Source organism: Schistosoma mansoni, chromosome 5 (assembly GCF_000237925.1).
Source record: "Schistosoma mansoni strain Puerto Rico chromosome 5, complete genome".
Taxonomy (NCBI): domain Eukaryota; kingdom Metazoa; phylum Platyhelminthes; class Trematoda; order Strigeidida; family Schistosomatidae; genus Schistosoma; species Schistosoma mansoni.
In genome coordinates, this window is record NC_031499.1 from 1,252,801 (window position 1) to 1,270,506 (window position 17,706).

Genomic DNA, 17,706 nt, shown 5'->3' on the forward strand with positions numbered 1-17,706 from the left:
ATCTATGTGTCACGATTCTGATTTATTGAAACAATCAATGTTGGAATTATGTACGACTAAAAGTTCCGTACAGAATATTCATTACGTCAAAACTTGATGATGTTAAACACATGATAGAACAATAATTCTAACTTTTTTCTTAACTGTGCATGGTTCATAATATAATTGAAACTTGAATTATGTTAAACAAAACGATCATCAAATATTCAAATGAGTGGTGCCATATTGATTTTTGACACTAAAGGTTCAATTCGTATTGAATTAACATTGAAGAAAGCCTAAGTAGGTTACTGGTGTTACTACTTCATAACTGATTGAGCAAAAAATAAACGTTCATGACATGAATCTTACGTTTTTTTCTCTATTAATTTTCCCAATATTTCTCCTCTTTCACTTCAGGATAAAATAATTGGATGTCAAATTGGATGCTTTCTAATTGAGCAAACATGTGAAAATCAACCAGGTGAATGTAGTAATTCTAATTATTTAATGAATGATCTCAACCGTACACCATCAATTAATCAGAATAATCAAACACAATATAATGGACGAAAATATCCAGTGGTTAATGATTGTGCAAATAACTGTCAATTAGATTGTAAAGTTCCTCTTCAAACATGTTGTAAATATAAATGTCCTCAACTAAGTACAGATGTAAGTGATTTGGTTCGTTTCCTAAAAGTAGATTTTTCGTTAAAATATAAACTTGTCCCAATGTTTGTCGCCAAATATTGAATTACTTTTCAAATGCTCCCTCTGTGATCTACTTAGAATCAAAGCAGGACATCAGTCCCCGAAGTTCATGATTATTTAACTAAGCTATGCTATTAGGTTCAGCCTACCGTCCATGGGACGACCGCCATCAGTGGTTGGAGACGTTGGGTCAGATACCTAAGAATATATTGCGCTAGAATAAACGCATTCAATCCTTACTTTTTGTGGATGTTGAGTTCCGGTTTACTAGGAGTAACTCCGAATCTAGCCTCATCCAAGGATGTCTCCTGTGCTGTGTCAGTGTTCGGAAGGAAAACTCGGACTGCATTTGATGGCATATACTCACGAAGAAGACGAGACTATACACACAAGGTGAATGAAACTGGACGTCAATTATGTATTGGACTACCAGTGTATGCACGAAACTCTCCACAATGAGGACCTTTTTGGGTAGCTCGTATTATCGTAAGCAGAGTCAGTGACGTGATGTACAAAATTGATGTTCGAGGTAAATGCCTGACACGACATGTAAACCACATCCTCTATAGATGATTAAATTCGGAATTAAAATCGTCAAGCTCGAACTTGCCGCTAGATTATTTAATTGATACAGTCAGTTTGGAGCGACAAGATCAACGCAGAAGGAGTGATGGCTAAACCCTGAGGAGATCATCAGGAAGATGATATTTCACTTAAATCTTTCAGCAAAATCCAAGGATCAAGACTTATTTTTCTAAAGAAAAAAATGATGTGGTTAGTCAATCAGAAGTAGCTTAATGATCAACTTGTGGAACTGATACTTAAAATGTAACTTGGTTTGTTACTGTTTTTAATTATAACACTATAAAACTAATTAACTACGTGATCGTAACTTTGTGATATATTAAGTGTATTTCATATGCCCTCGTTTTTACTTAGTCCATCTACAATAAACTTGTTCCACCTCGACCAATTCTTCTGAATTCCATCATATCTTCGACAAATGCGAATATTATTAAATTATCATGGTCTTCACAATATCAAAATATAACTAGCACAATGAATCCAATTGTGTTTATATTACAAATACGAATATGTATTTGTCAAGTGTTTGATGAAAGTTATGCATCAACATGGAAAACATTAATTATGGTAAGTATTTGGTAACACTACTGTGACATTTATAAACCTTTTCTACCATTCTTTTGAGTTCCTGTCAACAATTTACAAACTCTTAAGTGGATTAATTTAGTTTGAATTACTTGAAGTAATCCCAGTGTTCATTATTTGAAATTTTAACCGACCTGTGATAATGAATAGTGTGTAATACGAAGTTATATGTTAAAAATATTATTAATCTAGTTTCTGTAGATGAGGGTTTAATTCAATAATAAATGGTTGTACGAAAGGCCGAACATCTGTCCAACTGAATACAATTTGCGGAAAATGTAATTTATGCCAATGTTTATTCTTCATGCATATATTGGTGTGTGTGTGTTTGACCTGTACAAATTTTTTAGACTCATGAATTCGGGGCAAATCTTGAAGCATTTGAACCTGGACGATTGTATCAATTTCGTATTGCTGCTGTCAGTATTTATGGTACTAGAGGATTTGGTTTAGGCACAAACGCTTATCCTAGAGATCCAATCAGACCATCACCACCAGGACCACCTAGAAATGTAACCGATTCAATGTGGAGGTTATATTCATCTGGTAAGGTAAATCTTCTACTAAAGTGGCAACCACCGGTACAAAGTGATCTACCGTTAACTGAATATTTAGTAAGTCAAAATTTACTTCCTCTGAATGTCTTAATAGTTTATCAATTTATAAGTGAAAATTGTTGAATATATCAACATGGTCTCTTAATCAATAATTCCTTTCATCATTTATTTTCATTGGTAGATAACTTGGTCTATTGATCATGGTTACTTACATACGGATGGACGAACACTAGAAGCTCTTATTCAGTTCACTCGAACTATTAATGCGGTAAGACAAACTTGCAAAAGTATGTTTTATTAGAGAGCTGATTTATTGTAAACTGAAAAGACATGCAACAGTAATATTCTATGCAATATTGGGATTGTGATTGCATAATGTATTTGAAAAAAACACAGCTAATCCTATGTAATTGCTTAGTTTGGAGGTTTGACGCGACAATTCATTTGGAAGATAGTGTTCATTGCAGCTTGACATTTAAAAAAATACAAAATGAATCTAAACCTCACCTCATTGTACAAACAAGTGGCAATCAGGTCTCAGTAGCTAAGTGGATATACGCGATGGCGTTTGAAATGAACGGTACTGGATTCGAGTCCCGGGGTGAACAACTCTGGAATGTAGGTACATCCAGCTGATAAGTCCCAAGTAGGATGAATCGCGTCTCCTACTAAACACCACCCATCTTTGTTTATAGATGATGATAGTTTATTAGCAATTCAAATAAAGTTTTAGCACATCTTGAAAAATCTGCAGTATATTTGAGTAAATGAACCCTTTTTGATTTTCGCCGATTTAAATTTAGGAACGAACAGAATGTATTTTGGATAACTTAAAACCAGCAACTTCATACAAAATTCAAGTAAGTGATAATATGTTATTTTAAATCATTCAGTATTGTAATTTTTCACCATATTTTATACGAGCAAAGATCATATACACTGAATTATATGAAAATGTTGGTTCATGAGCATTTTGATCGGACTTAATGAAATTAGGTCAAATTCTGTATGAGTAATTGTAATCATCGTTGATCTGTTTTTTTTTTGGGGGGGGGGTCCGATCAAATAGCCGAATTAAGCAATTCTAAATGTTTATAAGAATTTTAGCTTCATAGTGGTTCAGCTCCTAGTCGATGTAAGACATTGAAGAAAAAAATTATTTTTGTAAAAATCTCAGCGGTTGAACCATAAGTAAACCCAACTTTTCTCTCGGAAATCTGTTCCAGTCTTTTTCCGTGACATATAATCAGAAATGAAATTTATCGAATATAAATAAATATATAGTGATCCAGTTAACTGTATATTACACGGATAATGGGATCATGTTGATAATGTTGAAAATAAGACTTACTTTAGCGCACATGAGGCATTCGATCCGAAAAGTGCAGGAAAATCTGTCAAGATAATGGTTGTGGGTATATGTTAGTTAATTTTATTTTTGATGAAATCAGATCATTTTCTAGATGATATGAGTCAAACGTCTCATGGCTTGTACAAATTGAAGATAAGTAAACAAATGAAACTTTGTATTGATCAAACTATTTGCTCATCATATATTCATATCTGTCAACTGATTGGAACAAGTGAAAATTATTCTTGTTGTTAATACAACAAGCGATTGATTAAATGTAATAAGGAGTTCAGGTTTATTCACTGTGCCAGTGAAATCAGTTGTATTGCCGGACTCTATTTAGTGTAATACTATCGTTGACTTATTTTCTAGCCTTTTTTCAGATCATTTTATGGTTTAGAAAGGTGCTTCCAGCAAAGCTTGTGTTCCTTCACCCTCATATTCACCTCTTGTCATATCTCCTTACGTACAGAGCATTACAATTACTATATTTAACCTCATATACACAGTTTTCTTGTTCCTGCCTTCGTATTGAATCTTTGATTCTTACTAGTTTAGAGATTAGGATATTTTTTGTTCGAAAGAATACTTGTAAATTTAAAGATTTAAGATTCTTTGCAACGAAACAACCCAGAAAAGGTCAGTTGTGGTCAGCAGATTCAATTTCCATAGTGAATTTGTTGTTGTCAGATATATTGTTGACACTTTGAAGCTTTTTGTCTAATTCATTTAGTTTCATAATGATAAAAGCATCATCCACTGAGGGCGGCCGAACTGAAACATGGAATCACTCCACCTAGTCATTGATTGCTAGTCAGAGACCCATTGGTAGATGTAGTCTAACTGATGATTATCATAATCTGTGGTTTTATGATGATGAGTGATATGGCTGTGAACTGGTCACAATGTCTCAGACACATTCACCATTTTTATTTTTCTAGATGTTGAGTTCCAGTGTTATTTTATTTAAATCATTTCATTCTAACATTTTGCAGTGTTTAACCTTGTTGACTATTATTATTATTATAACTCAATTATTATTCACTTTGTTAATTTCATTTCGTTGTGCTCATGTGCTATAGCGTCTTGGGTTAACGCAGATTTGTTCTAAACAAACAATGATAACTTACAAACAATTGATTAACTTCGTTTTGATTTATTTTGAATGTGGAAATCAATTATCATACACAGTCTTATTCTTTACATTTGGATTGCAGTGCTTAAGTTCATAAATGCTTTCTTCGACTACTAAGAGTATTTTACGGTCAGTGTGTATGTGTAGTAGTACTAAGTAATAGTAACTCTAAAAAGCAGTAAAAAAGCGGTTTCTTATTTCACTCATCGATAGACAATGCAGTTAGATCAACGTTAATCAGACGTATCAACAATGATAGCAGTTTATCAACTTCCAGTTACTGTAGACAATTCAAAATTTGGAATCGGTAAATTTAACTAATGAATCTCGAACAGTGCTAACATGCTTTTAGGATTTTACCACTACTTACTATCCCATAATCTCGTCAATTTTTGACTACAGATAATATCATGTCATTCTCTCAAGTTTGTTATTTGTTAACAGAGAATAATCAAGTACAAATTATAAATACGAACGGATGGAAAGTATGAAATGTTAAAAATAGTAATGGGTACTAATATTCGTGTACATTTGTACTTCTATTTACTGTGTCAGGTTAAAGCAACATCTTATTGGCATGGATTTGGTAATTTAGAATCTCAACCAAATACAATATTTCTTTCAACCCAATCCATTCATCCAGCATTTCATCAACAAATTGTTAGTCCAGTACAAATCTATGCTACACCAAATACAAGTATGTCCATATGTAGTATAATGTGAAAACATGAAAATAATACATTTTATGATAAATATTTATATTCTCTTCTAATGATGACCGTGTTGAAAGTTCACGAGTATCCCTTGATTAAGTTCTTAGAGGTCCAGTTAAAAGGCTGAAGATGTTTTATCCAGTCAGCATTGAACAGAAGCTTATCAGAAACATCTAGAAAAGTAAAGGACTATGTATCAAGTTTCGATTAGATCATTACCCATATTGTTACTGTATTTGGCATGTTTCTAGAATTTTCTAGAAGACCAAGTTCTTATAAAACCATATAACTATACTCGACTTCCTGTATATAGATTACCTTTGGAATTATTTTAAAGACAGTCTCATGCTTTACGTAGAATATTGTTTCATTTTGTGATTGAATTAAAAGAGATTGATTCTCCCACTGCAAATCATTTGTGTGTATACAATTGATGGAGTTCAACTCCGGTAGTTTCTTTAAAAACTGTAGCAAACTGTGGCATTGTGCAACACATCTTAGGGTTTTACATGAGTTGGTGCTCATGTAAAAATAAATGAATACAACATAATAACTTGATACAATTCTTTGCACAAGGTTGTAAAATTCACTCATCAACCACGTTGTGCAGCAGCTTAAGATATGAAGGTTAAGTATGTACTTATGAACCAGTGTCTTAGAGTTAAGTGTTTAGAAAGTTGATCATTAGATTCACTGAACTTTGAGTGATCAAATCAGTTACAAAGTCGATTTAACATTCGCCTGTACTTTCAAGTATTATAACTTCTGGATTTACAGTTAATTCATATGTATACTTGTTCAAATGTCTGTTTCGAATTATTCTGTTTTAGTCAAATTACCAAAAGAGTTTACGTTGAAATCCAAATCATCCGACTGTGATTGTGGAAATGGTCCACAACCTTTAGTGTTGAAGAAAATATTTTATGAAAATCATAAGTTAAAGGCTATACTACAAATTAATATGAGTGAGTTTCTCTGTATTCTTTCACTTCGTTCACATTTTTCAGTGTGAGCATCAGTAGTTATCGCTTAGTCATATCAGGAGAAATAAGGGTTTCGAGTAATTGTCTGATGTTAAATGCGGACACTTAACTAGACATGTGGTCACTGAGATTCTCTCTTGCTTTTTAGTTCCATAATGTTTATGTAGTTATCTGATTTACTCGTTGTTTGCAGAAATAATTACACTATGATGATCGATTTTACATTGAAAACGAAAAGTGTTAATCCAACACATTTCGAAAAAACTTGATCACACATTTGCTTATAAAGCCATTTACATATGACTAATAAAAGAACGAGACAAATTGGAAGATTAGAGTAAAACGAAAATAATAAGGAAGTCAATGCGAAACACACCACTGGATAATAAATCAATAAATCATGAAGTTTATCACTGACTAATTAAGTGCAATAATGTAACGCTAATTGTGTGAGTTCAAGTTATCCTACAGATATAATCATAGAGAATGAATAATGTCCATGTAGTGCCGCGATTCGTTAATCGTTTACTTCGATAACCGTTATAATTCTAAACTTAACGGTGCGTAAAAATTAGAAGACAAAGGATGGCAGCAACTACAGTTTATTGTCGAATAACTCAGGTTAGAAAGTTAACAACACCTGAGCGAATATCAACGAGCGAGTGAGCGGCAAGCGAGAGAGCGAGTGAACAGGCGAACAAGCGAAGGAAACGAACAAGGTGCAAGCGAGTAAATAGCAAGCAATTACATAGGCAATTTATAGTCAAATTTAATAAGGGCACAGCAAAGCAAAACAAAGGCTGATAATAATATTTGCGTGCGTACACATATGGGGAGGAGTATGAGTCATCGAATGATATTTAAACAGTCAACATTTCGGATAGAGTGTCATGTGCTCTAGTGGTATAGCAGTGCAAAGAATATGCAAATTGTTACTATCCTAATGACAATGTCTGTTAAGTAAGTTATAAAAAGGGCTTAACCAAAATTGACTAGAATCGAAATTGATTGTAGGATGGTTGCTATACCCACAACGACTGCTAGATTCTGTTGAGCAAGACTTGAGTAAAATCTAAACTCATCATATTGCCATAAAACCAAGTGTTTTACAGGATTGTGGCTACTCTTAGATAATTAGGTTGATCAAGAATGAAGCATTCAATGATATACTTTACTAACAAACTGTTACATGTTTGTCCATCGTTTCTTTCTAATTTGACATAGCTATAAAGACGGAAAGTACAGCATTAATCCAGTGGTACCTACAAGTATGTGTTGATTCGAACAATCCTATATTGGATACATTACCTTCAACAATCTTATTAAAATCTAAAGTATGTTAAATCCAAATGTTAATTCACTGCTAGTGTTCATGTTTTAGAGTGTTTTTTGACATGGACTGTAATTGAATTCTTATATTCATTTTATTTCCTGTATGATGCAATATTTTAATTGAAATACATGACTATTCATTCACCACCAATCGACTAATGTTGGAAATGTAGTCTCAGAGTATTATGCTCACTGTGGAACTTGAATGTCACGAGCTTATTCCTTAACGAAGCAGTTGATGCTCACTATCAAACAGTTCTATACTAAGGTGAAATAGTTGTCCAATTTTATCGATTCAATTTATGAAAATCTCTATCCACATTCATTTTAAATGAATGTCTTCTAGAAACCATGGGATGTTTTTTTAACTTGGGCAGATGTTAGACGATTTCAATGTCAAATCACGTTTAGTTTCTCATCATGGTTCTGCACTAATGAATATATGCATGGTTTATAACACTGAAACAATACTTATCGAGTAGTTCCATTACGTACTAACGAGATAATGTCACACTGATTATAAAATATTTTTGAGTAATTGGAAGAAAGAGAATGATAATAATCAATGTAACATCATATAATTATTACGTAACGCAACTACCCAACGAGTATTATGCTTCCACGTTTTCCATGAGTTCATTAGTTCAACTAATAAATTACTAAAAATCTCCACAAAACCCCCTTCTGATACTATACCTTTGAACAGAGCCATAGTGAAAAACTAATTTGAAAGAAATTCCTTCACTCTATTCGTTATTTTTAACGAAATGTCAAAATGGGAACTTTCACTATACGTAGATGGCGGTATTTGCAACTGGAATTCAAGTAAAAATCATTTCATTTGATTTAACATGTAAACGGACAGAGATATAAAATTAAACTGTTTCAAAGGACATAGTACATAAATTGTTTTGAAACGATTACAATAATCCGGAAAATCGATCACCAAATAATAATTTCTAAGTAGTATGACTGGGATGTTTTTCGAAGGATGAATAGTGTATCGAAGAGCGATTGCAGTGCTAATACAGAATGCTCATATTTAACTACAACTAGAGAAAGACTCGCTTTTTGGATGTACCTGCTTCACAGATTCGATGTCCACCATGTTTTCCTTGCCAATATCGTGCACTTCAAATGCCGCAGCATTACTTACTTAGCGAATGAGTGAAGGTACATTCAGCTGATGATCTTAAAACAGGACGAAACGCGCACAACTAGCTACACTCGACTTTGCTAAGAAATGTCTGTTGATTAAAGGCAATATTGGGGCGAACCTCATAGGAAGTACATAAACCAAAAGGGTCTGATCATGGTAAATAATGGTAAAATAATATAAGTACTAGTAAATGATTTCTTAAACAAAGCGTTATACTTACTAAGTCACATACTTTTGTAGTTTTTAATTCATCCACTATAAAAGAATTTTGGTCCGATTTCTTACAATCAGGACAAAATGATGGCACCATAAAGAAGTGTTTGAATTTTATTGATAATACTGGCGAAGACCGAGTTGATGAGAAACTTTTCAAAGTATTTGTATGAAGGGGAAAATACGTTGGAGATATTGACAAGTAGTAGTAGATCCCTACTCTTAAAGATGTAATTCAAGAGGGAAGTGGCTAGCAAAGTCTTGAATGGTTGAGAACGAAGGGAGATCATAGGACATCCTTCGCAGCTAATTATGAATTGACATTTTCTGGTAGACAACGGATATCTGCTCAAACATAGGATAAGTCAACTAATTCAGCCTTTTCGATGCCCATCAGCGAATTCAGTTATATCTGCGAGGTTGCTAAATTGAGTGTGTCATTAGGAAACTTAACCAATATTTGGATAAACATCTGTCAGTGTAGTTCAGAAAGGGAAAAGTTAGGGTAATACGCAACTCTATCTTGACACATCTGGTTGACAGGGGTCATATGGTAGATAAAACCAAATCATTTAGAGTGATCCATCGTATACCTTCTTCATTTCCCAATGGCATTTGACCAAGTCCCTAACTAGGATTCGAACTTCTAACCCTAGTTTATTTGTTTAGAAGAAACTTGTGACACTCTTGTCTTTTCCTTGACCAGATTTGACTTAATTAGGGATTTTATCAGTTTTTCACATCCCGTACTTAGTTGTCGCTCTTCTCTTCCCGTTTATACTCTTCATTATCTTATGTTTATACACTTATTACGTAATTTAAATACTGTTTTGTGTCTTTTACTTTAAAGTTTGTTTACCCAAGTCTGACCTACTTTCTATGTTGAACAAAGCTTATATTAATTTTACTACTCATATCAACACCAATACACCTGTCTTATTATCATTTTATCCATTTTACCATTTTGTGTATTTATCCAGTCTATTTCATTATGACCATTGACTCATAAATTGTCATGATTGGTTTAATATTTCCATCAAAATGTTCATGTATGTTAAAGTCGAATAACAATCTAATCTAAAGCACTACTTCATTAAGTGCAAATTGGTCATTTGTTAAGATCAAACAAATCTCGGAATATATCTATTCTAATATATTGTATGAAAAAATGTTTGTAGCTATATATTTCTTCTTTTAAAACTTGTTATAATTTTCATGTCATGGATTGAATTGTACCTAAACAAGCAGTTAAAATCAGTGAGCACTGTTAGATAGCTACTTCATTTTAATTCGGAACTGCTGAGAAGTGGGTATATACAACTGTGTCGTGGATCGAATCAAGGAATTCCTAGTTTCACGGTGAACATGATGCTACTTAGATCTTTGAACTGACAGGAAATTATCAGTATAGGGGTGTGGAGATTGTTGAGTTTTTATTAAATCATGAATTGGTCAATGTTAGAATTACACTGAAAACCTGGAAGCACCGGACAGCTGTTTCGTTCTAGTGTGGGACTATTCAGTAGTGTGCATCCATGATAGCACACGAGGGATTCGAACCTAGGACCCTGGGTTTTACATAAGAAAGTTTAACCTTTAGACCATTAATCCAGCGTCCAAAGGTGTTAATGTCTGACTTCAAACAATCCACGATATTGAGTGACCGTCTTCCATTGTTTTCAGTAAGTAATTGCCTCACACCAGACACGGTTGAACTCCACCAGTCATAGACTCTCACTAGAACTCCCGGAAATCCATCTTGAAGCTAGTCACTAGTGAGCACATGATAATAATCAATATAGGGTTATGGAGATTGTTGAGTTTTGATTGAGATGATGAATATTAATCATGTTAGAGTGTGAATTAAAAACTAAAATTCATTTTAAACTCACTTAGTGTTACTTGTTTGAATCTTCCCAGTGATGTTTAGGACTGCAATTGGTCAGTCTCTTATTGGCATATGTGCATACTGTGTGTATTGCCTCGACATCCAGCTGACGAGTCCCAAATAGGACGAAACGCGCGTCCTGGATTCCACTGCTAGCCACTATCCACCTTTGCTTACAATTCATTTTGTCACTAGAAAGCCATAATTAAAAATGTATTATAATAAATTATAAAATATAAATCATTTAATCATTCTATTATTGGTGGCAACTGATTTGAAATTACTTCGGGATGAAATTTATCTTCAAGTTAAGTCAATTAATTGTCCAGTCCTTTATCATAGACTATGTAATGTTCTTGTTTAATACAATTTGCTTTAATTGGTCAGAAATTTCATTGTATGATTCCTAAATCCTTGTCTCATTATATTGTTTCATCAACATTTAAGGGAATTTTCATACAAATATTGTGATGACTGTAGAAAGTTGATTATAAGAGTAGTTAGTTAAATGAATGAGTATTTGTAGAAAACACAATTTGTTTTGAGGTACGGAAAATAGATCTTATACTTTAATGAAATTCATATATCATGTGAGACCAACACCTACATGTGGATCTGCACTTTCACAATGACTGATCCTTAAGTTTGATGATTTTGCTTACTTATTTAATGAAATGGGTCTGCAAACTATAAAACTCTCATTTGTATCAACCAAGTTAGTTGATATAGCATCATTTGGACCAACTTTGGAATATTCATATTATTTTTCAACAAACCTCTCTTGAATAGTTGTATTTCTGACTTTTCACAACTTCATGTAAACCACTTCTTCAGAGTAGTCATTACCTTAGTTATAGATAGATCAAAGGTAACTTGCACAAAATTTTGACCATTGTTAAATAATAGTCCAGCTGATTAATATGAATTTTTGATAAGATTTATAAATGTTATTCAATATATAAGAACTTTCGTCTAAATTTGACCGAATAGTTTCACATTATGAACGTTGATTGGATGACCTTGGATTTACTTCAAATCTATTCGTCGAAATTTTACAAATACATTCTTCCGTCTCAGTGTTATTCAACATCATTAAAGTGAATAGCATTGTCAAAAATTGGAAATTGGTGTCTATTAGTTTCACCAAATTCATTGAAGTCCTTTATTTCTCGACATTATACGATAACTGAATGAATTGTAAATGATGGATTTGTATACCCTTTCCACTGAACTTGAAACGCAACAAATATACATTTACTTAGTCACGTAGTGGGTTAATGTAGAAAATATATTCTACAAATTATTAAACCTGGAGATAAACTTACATTCAAAAACATTTGATATACTTTCTACACATTTTTTGCTAGGATAAAATAGTCATATTAGAAAACCTTCATTTTAACTGTCATTATGGTGTACGAGTTCGTGTATATCCAGCAACTTTGGATGCAAAATATATAACTATGATAGAATCACTTGTTCATGTACAAAATCAGCAGTTTGATGGAATCGTTTATATCGGATGTTTTTGCACACCATCTTGTTCAAATGTTATAAATAAAGAAGGTCAGTTGCCAGATAATTGTATTTTACCAGGTGAGTTAATTTCAAGATTATTTTAGAATGAACAAAGTGGCTAGTCACGTGTATATCATCAGTCTTAAATAAATCAAGAGTTATTTGATATGTAAGTGGTATTTGTTACTAATTGACCTAGGCCGAGGTACCATAGAAAACTAGGAAGCTTTAAACAACGGTTTCATGCTAGTATGTTGTCGTCCATCCATACGTACTGATAAACCATTGAGGGATTGAACAAAACTCCTCTAAGTATCTGCGTGAGTTAAATTCCAAGAAATGAGCTCCCAAGGTCCCAATGGAAAGTCGTGAATAGTGGGACCGAGCAATGATGAGTGATTATCAGTCATACCGGATAATCAACCTACTACATCATAACTTGATCGGAATTGAAGACGTGGACCATTAGTCTAAAATGACATGCCCAAAGTAGACTCGTATTTCGTGAGATATGCACTGTTTAGTAGTCCTGTGATAAGATAGATCAGATGTTCGATGTTCCCCGGTTACTGATGGTTTCCCAGATGATGTCAAACACCGGAGAAACTCTTCATATGAAAACTAAACTATTCAACACAAAGTCTTTCCCAACAACTTTACATAGTATAGTAATGCTCTACATAAAAAATAATTTAGCTAGAAATGTTGAATGAAACTTTATACAAATCTCGGCAATGAAACTATCTAGATAGGTGACCGGGCGATGTTTGTTGAATAAGATAAAATATAAAGTTATGTAGGGTATTCGAAGATGCAAGTTCAATAAGTCACTGGCTACCGGCTAATGTTAACCATCAAAAACGATTTAGGCTTATTGACTGAAGTCTTCTAAAATCTCAGTATAAGTAAGTATAGATCATGATTGACATGACTGAAGTAGTTAGTTTTCGGGAATAAAGATAGAATGTCGGTTAATTTATCGTAAACCCTGAAGAAAATATCTATATGAATTTTCAAGTTCCATTTTGAATTGGTTCGCTAATGAGGTTGACATTATTTACTTTTGTAAAAAGTTCTTATTGCTGACGCGTTCGATCTTGTCTAAGTCGTCATTTAAGCATGAACTGGGTGATAAGTATCAGACAAGTGAGACATAAAATCTTGAACTTATTCTCATCAAAGAGTTCGAAATCCACGCAAAAAAATAATAAACTATCTGTTGAGAAATAAAAACACAAAGTGCGTTCTTTCATCTTTGTTGAAGTCGATGAATTAAGAGACTGTTAGTTTTGAGTACTAGTTTTTCGTTTATAGCTTTATGATTCACCTAAAACTTACCATATACGCACACAATATTTTAGATCTGGGATCGCCCTCTCCACCAACAAAAGTCCAAGTAATTCACATAGATAGTTTAAATTATCGAATATCATGGATAAAACCGATGACAACTATGGATAAAGTAACACGAGATGTGGACAAACACTCAAGTCTTTCTTCATCTGTTAATAAAATAAACGGAAATTCAACCAAATATCGAGTAATGTGGGCACCAAGAATTCATGAACCGGTGGATGAATCAATGTATAACGATGAAATCGGTTTCAGTCCGATAATGGATTTAAGACAGATTGATATCAAAGTGATAGACCAAGTAAGTAAAAGCTTTTTTTCACTAACTGTTGTCATTTTATTATCAAGGCATTTTATTTGGTAAACTGTTGGATGTCAGCCAAGCTTTAGCGTTACAACTGATAATTTAGAATAAACTGTGTTTGAATAAGAAATAAGTTGAGGTAGTACATTATTCTAGACCTCCTAATTTTGAGCAAATAAACAGCACTGGTCAAACAGTAGAAATAAATGTCCTTTTGGCTGATTATTGTAATGTGGAAGAAATCGCGTGGACCAATAATTATACTATTAGACAGCATATTACTAGTTGCATGACACGTTATCGGTTCAACGCTTTCCATTAGTTACGTCAGCATACCTGAAACACAGGATATAAACCGGTGTACCTAATTTTAAATGCGATACGCTATTGATTAATGAAATTTATGCTGGAGATCAGAATCTTTGATCTTGTCACTGTTGTTTCTTATCTAGCAGTAGTTGGGCTGCCGACATCACCAACTGGGAACTTTTAGTTTTCCAATCATAATATCTAACTGTGATAGTATATAGCGACAAAAAGGTTAAATTCAACACCTATAAGAAATTAGTTACGATGAGCCGTGAATATGTTACGGATCACTTGATATCTCTGTGATATAAACATTCTAAAATGTTTCGAGAGGATTCATATCAAAATTTGCCCGATTCAAATACACAAATGGTCTGCATAGGATTTATGCATATTCACATAAGTATCCATTTCAGATCACTGGATAAAACCAGCTGAGTAAAAAACGTCTTGCACTTATTTAAATCTGTTGCTTCGTGAACACTCATCACGTATCATACAATCAAACCAAAATCTTTGACCTGTAGCTGTTAGAGCAATACCTCCATGTTGTTGACAATCTATTCAGTGATCCATATTATCTAACATCAGTTCACTTTAAATTACTACTCACTTACTGTACACAGATTTTCTTGGACAAATGTATTTTAACCCTAATACTAACAACCAATGGGACATTAATCAATATCATTAAAAGTAATCTGAACTCATTATTTACATGTACACCTATGCTACAATAAATGATCATTGTATTAATCGACATATACTTTCGTATGTGAAATAGTAGATTCTTTAAAAAAATGTAGAAAATATACCGTTGAAAAATCCAACATAAACCAAAATGTTCTATTAACAATTATTGAGGACGTGATCATACGGAATTGTACTAGAGATATATTTAAATAGGGATATTCATATATCCATTTTCAGTTATTGGCAAAGTTGCTTGTGGTGTGGCGTGTGCTATTGATGTCGACAGATATAAGTAGTATGTATTGTCAATCGAAAATGCAATGACTGGAGGCAGAAGGTTAAGAAGATCGAAGAACAAGAACGAGAACAAAGAGTGACTGGTGTGGAAACGAAAGAACAATGAAGTGTGAGACAATTGATTGGCATTTTACAAATTAAGTATTTACCGTATGGCGCCCAGATTTTTTAAAGATGTTCTGCAATTTTGTGTTTAAATACACTCGATTGTCCCCACTCGTGTTCACGTTCACTAAAATGGTATAGTGATTGTACGGAACACTAAATTCATGATAATTGTTCGTCATATGTAGGATTGATTATTTTTACTTGTTGAACAAGGGAATTTCTAGAATGTTAATTTCATTTTCCCACTTAGGATCAAACATGGATTGTATTAAACCAATTGAAACCCAACACACTTTATATTGTACATGTACAAACTTTGTTTATTTCATATAACGGTATGCAAAGGGAAAGTGATCCAGTCTCGGTTTACTTCACAACAATTTGTGATAAACAAATGAAAAGTTCTTATTCAGGTAAGTTCTATTTACTATTTATGTAGATGATAAGAAATGTCATGGGTGAGTTTTGTTTGACGATACTTTCACATACAGAATGACGTAAACTGAGAAAAGTTCATTTAAAACCAAGAGACATGGGGTACTTGTTCCATTATTGGCATTTGACTATTCAACAGTGTAAATAGATGACTATTAATCCATTTAGTGAGGTTAATTGATCATTGAACCAATGGTCACTAACGATTTATTTTTAAATGGATAATGTGGAATCCTAATAGGAATTTATCAATAATGAAGACAGTTAATTGGAAAATCGAGTAGAGGATAAATCTTATGTTTGTCAAGCGGCGTGAATTTCAAATTGTGAACCAGTGTATTTTGATTTAGCGGTTTTAAAATGTTCTAGGCGTCCTGAATGCCGGAAAAGCGTAGACTTGCATGAAACAACTGTCTCCAACTTGCACCAACTATTTTCAAGGGAAACTCAACTTGAGAATGTTTGCGAAATTCTCTCGATTTGATAAGTAGGCATCGCGTATACATTACCTAGAGAGCATTTCCTTATCACCCAATTAGCTTTATACTTACATATGATTAACTGTTCTCATTGCACTTAAACAACAGTCTGACGATAAAAAAGTTCGAAGTCACTCACCACCCACAATTCAGTATTTACTCACTCAGTAGACAGTGGATTTCATCTAGAACGCCTTGATGTATTGATGTTAGTTGGTTAGACGTACTCAACAGGAATCCCTTCATGATTTTAGTTTCATTCTACTTTGACCTCGTGAGCAATACTTATCTACAATCTTGTGGGAATCGACCCCGAGTTACTCAGGTCCCCAGACTGAGATGTTGCCACTCAGTGACTGAGAGAGTTACTGACCTGTAGGACTGAGATATTGACATCCATTTACTTCTGAGTAGTAACCAACGTAATGTCAATCTCATCCTCAGTGGTGACCGAATGAATCTTGTTCATCTGGCTAATAGGTATTGTTTCATATTATGAAACCTGTTTATTCAAATATTGGACATATTTGTCGGCATAGATGCTTGTTATTGATCTGGTCTTACACTTTGCTTCGTTGAGAAAAGAAACACAATAATTTGCATTTTGACGACAGTTTTCATTACACAAAGATTTGAAGTGCAGAGAATCAGTGGAAACTAGACGGTTACAGTGGGCTGTTTCTCATCCTGAATTGGGGTTGATCAACAGTATCCAATCACAAATTCACGCCATAATAACCCAAATTCCTTAGATCTCACAACGAGAACAGCACGGCTAAGTAAGTGAATCACAATCAAAAGGTCCTTATTGCCGAATACATTCAATTTACAATATATCCCGGTCATCGTTCGATGCCATCTGTGTTACCTATTTAATATCTGACATGGCTTTTATTTATGCGTGATGAATAACAACTCCATTAACTGTTTCACAGTATTCATTCAGTGAATTGATAGTCTAGTCAAATTCCTACCTTCCCAGATTTCCAGTCAAATCACTAGAAGACGAGATGAGT

At 33.5% G+C, this 17,706-nt stretch overlaps 1 protein-coding gene across 1 annotated transcript; it reads left to right on the forward strand.

Moving 5' to 3' along the window:
• Positions 1 to 489: 489 nt before the first annotated feature.
• Positions 490 to 14,429, forward strand: Smp_198240 (putative anosmin; the record flags this gene model as incomplete). The annotated part of the gene is made up of 10 exons (XM_018797574.1): positions 490 to 654; positions 1,633 to 1,845; positions 2,214 to 2,477; positions 2,602 to 2,688; positions 3,224 to 3,280; positions 5,462 to 5,603; positions 6,450 to 6,584; positions 7,827 to 7,936; positions 12,562 to 12,790; positions 14,074 to 14,429. 10 exons carry the CDS (start codon positions 490 to 492, stop codon positions 14,427 to 14,429), a joined length of 1,758 nt encoding a protein of 585 aa, XP_018652603.1.
• Positions 14,430 to 17,706: the final 3,277 nt, after the last annotated feature.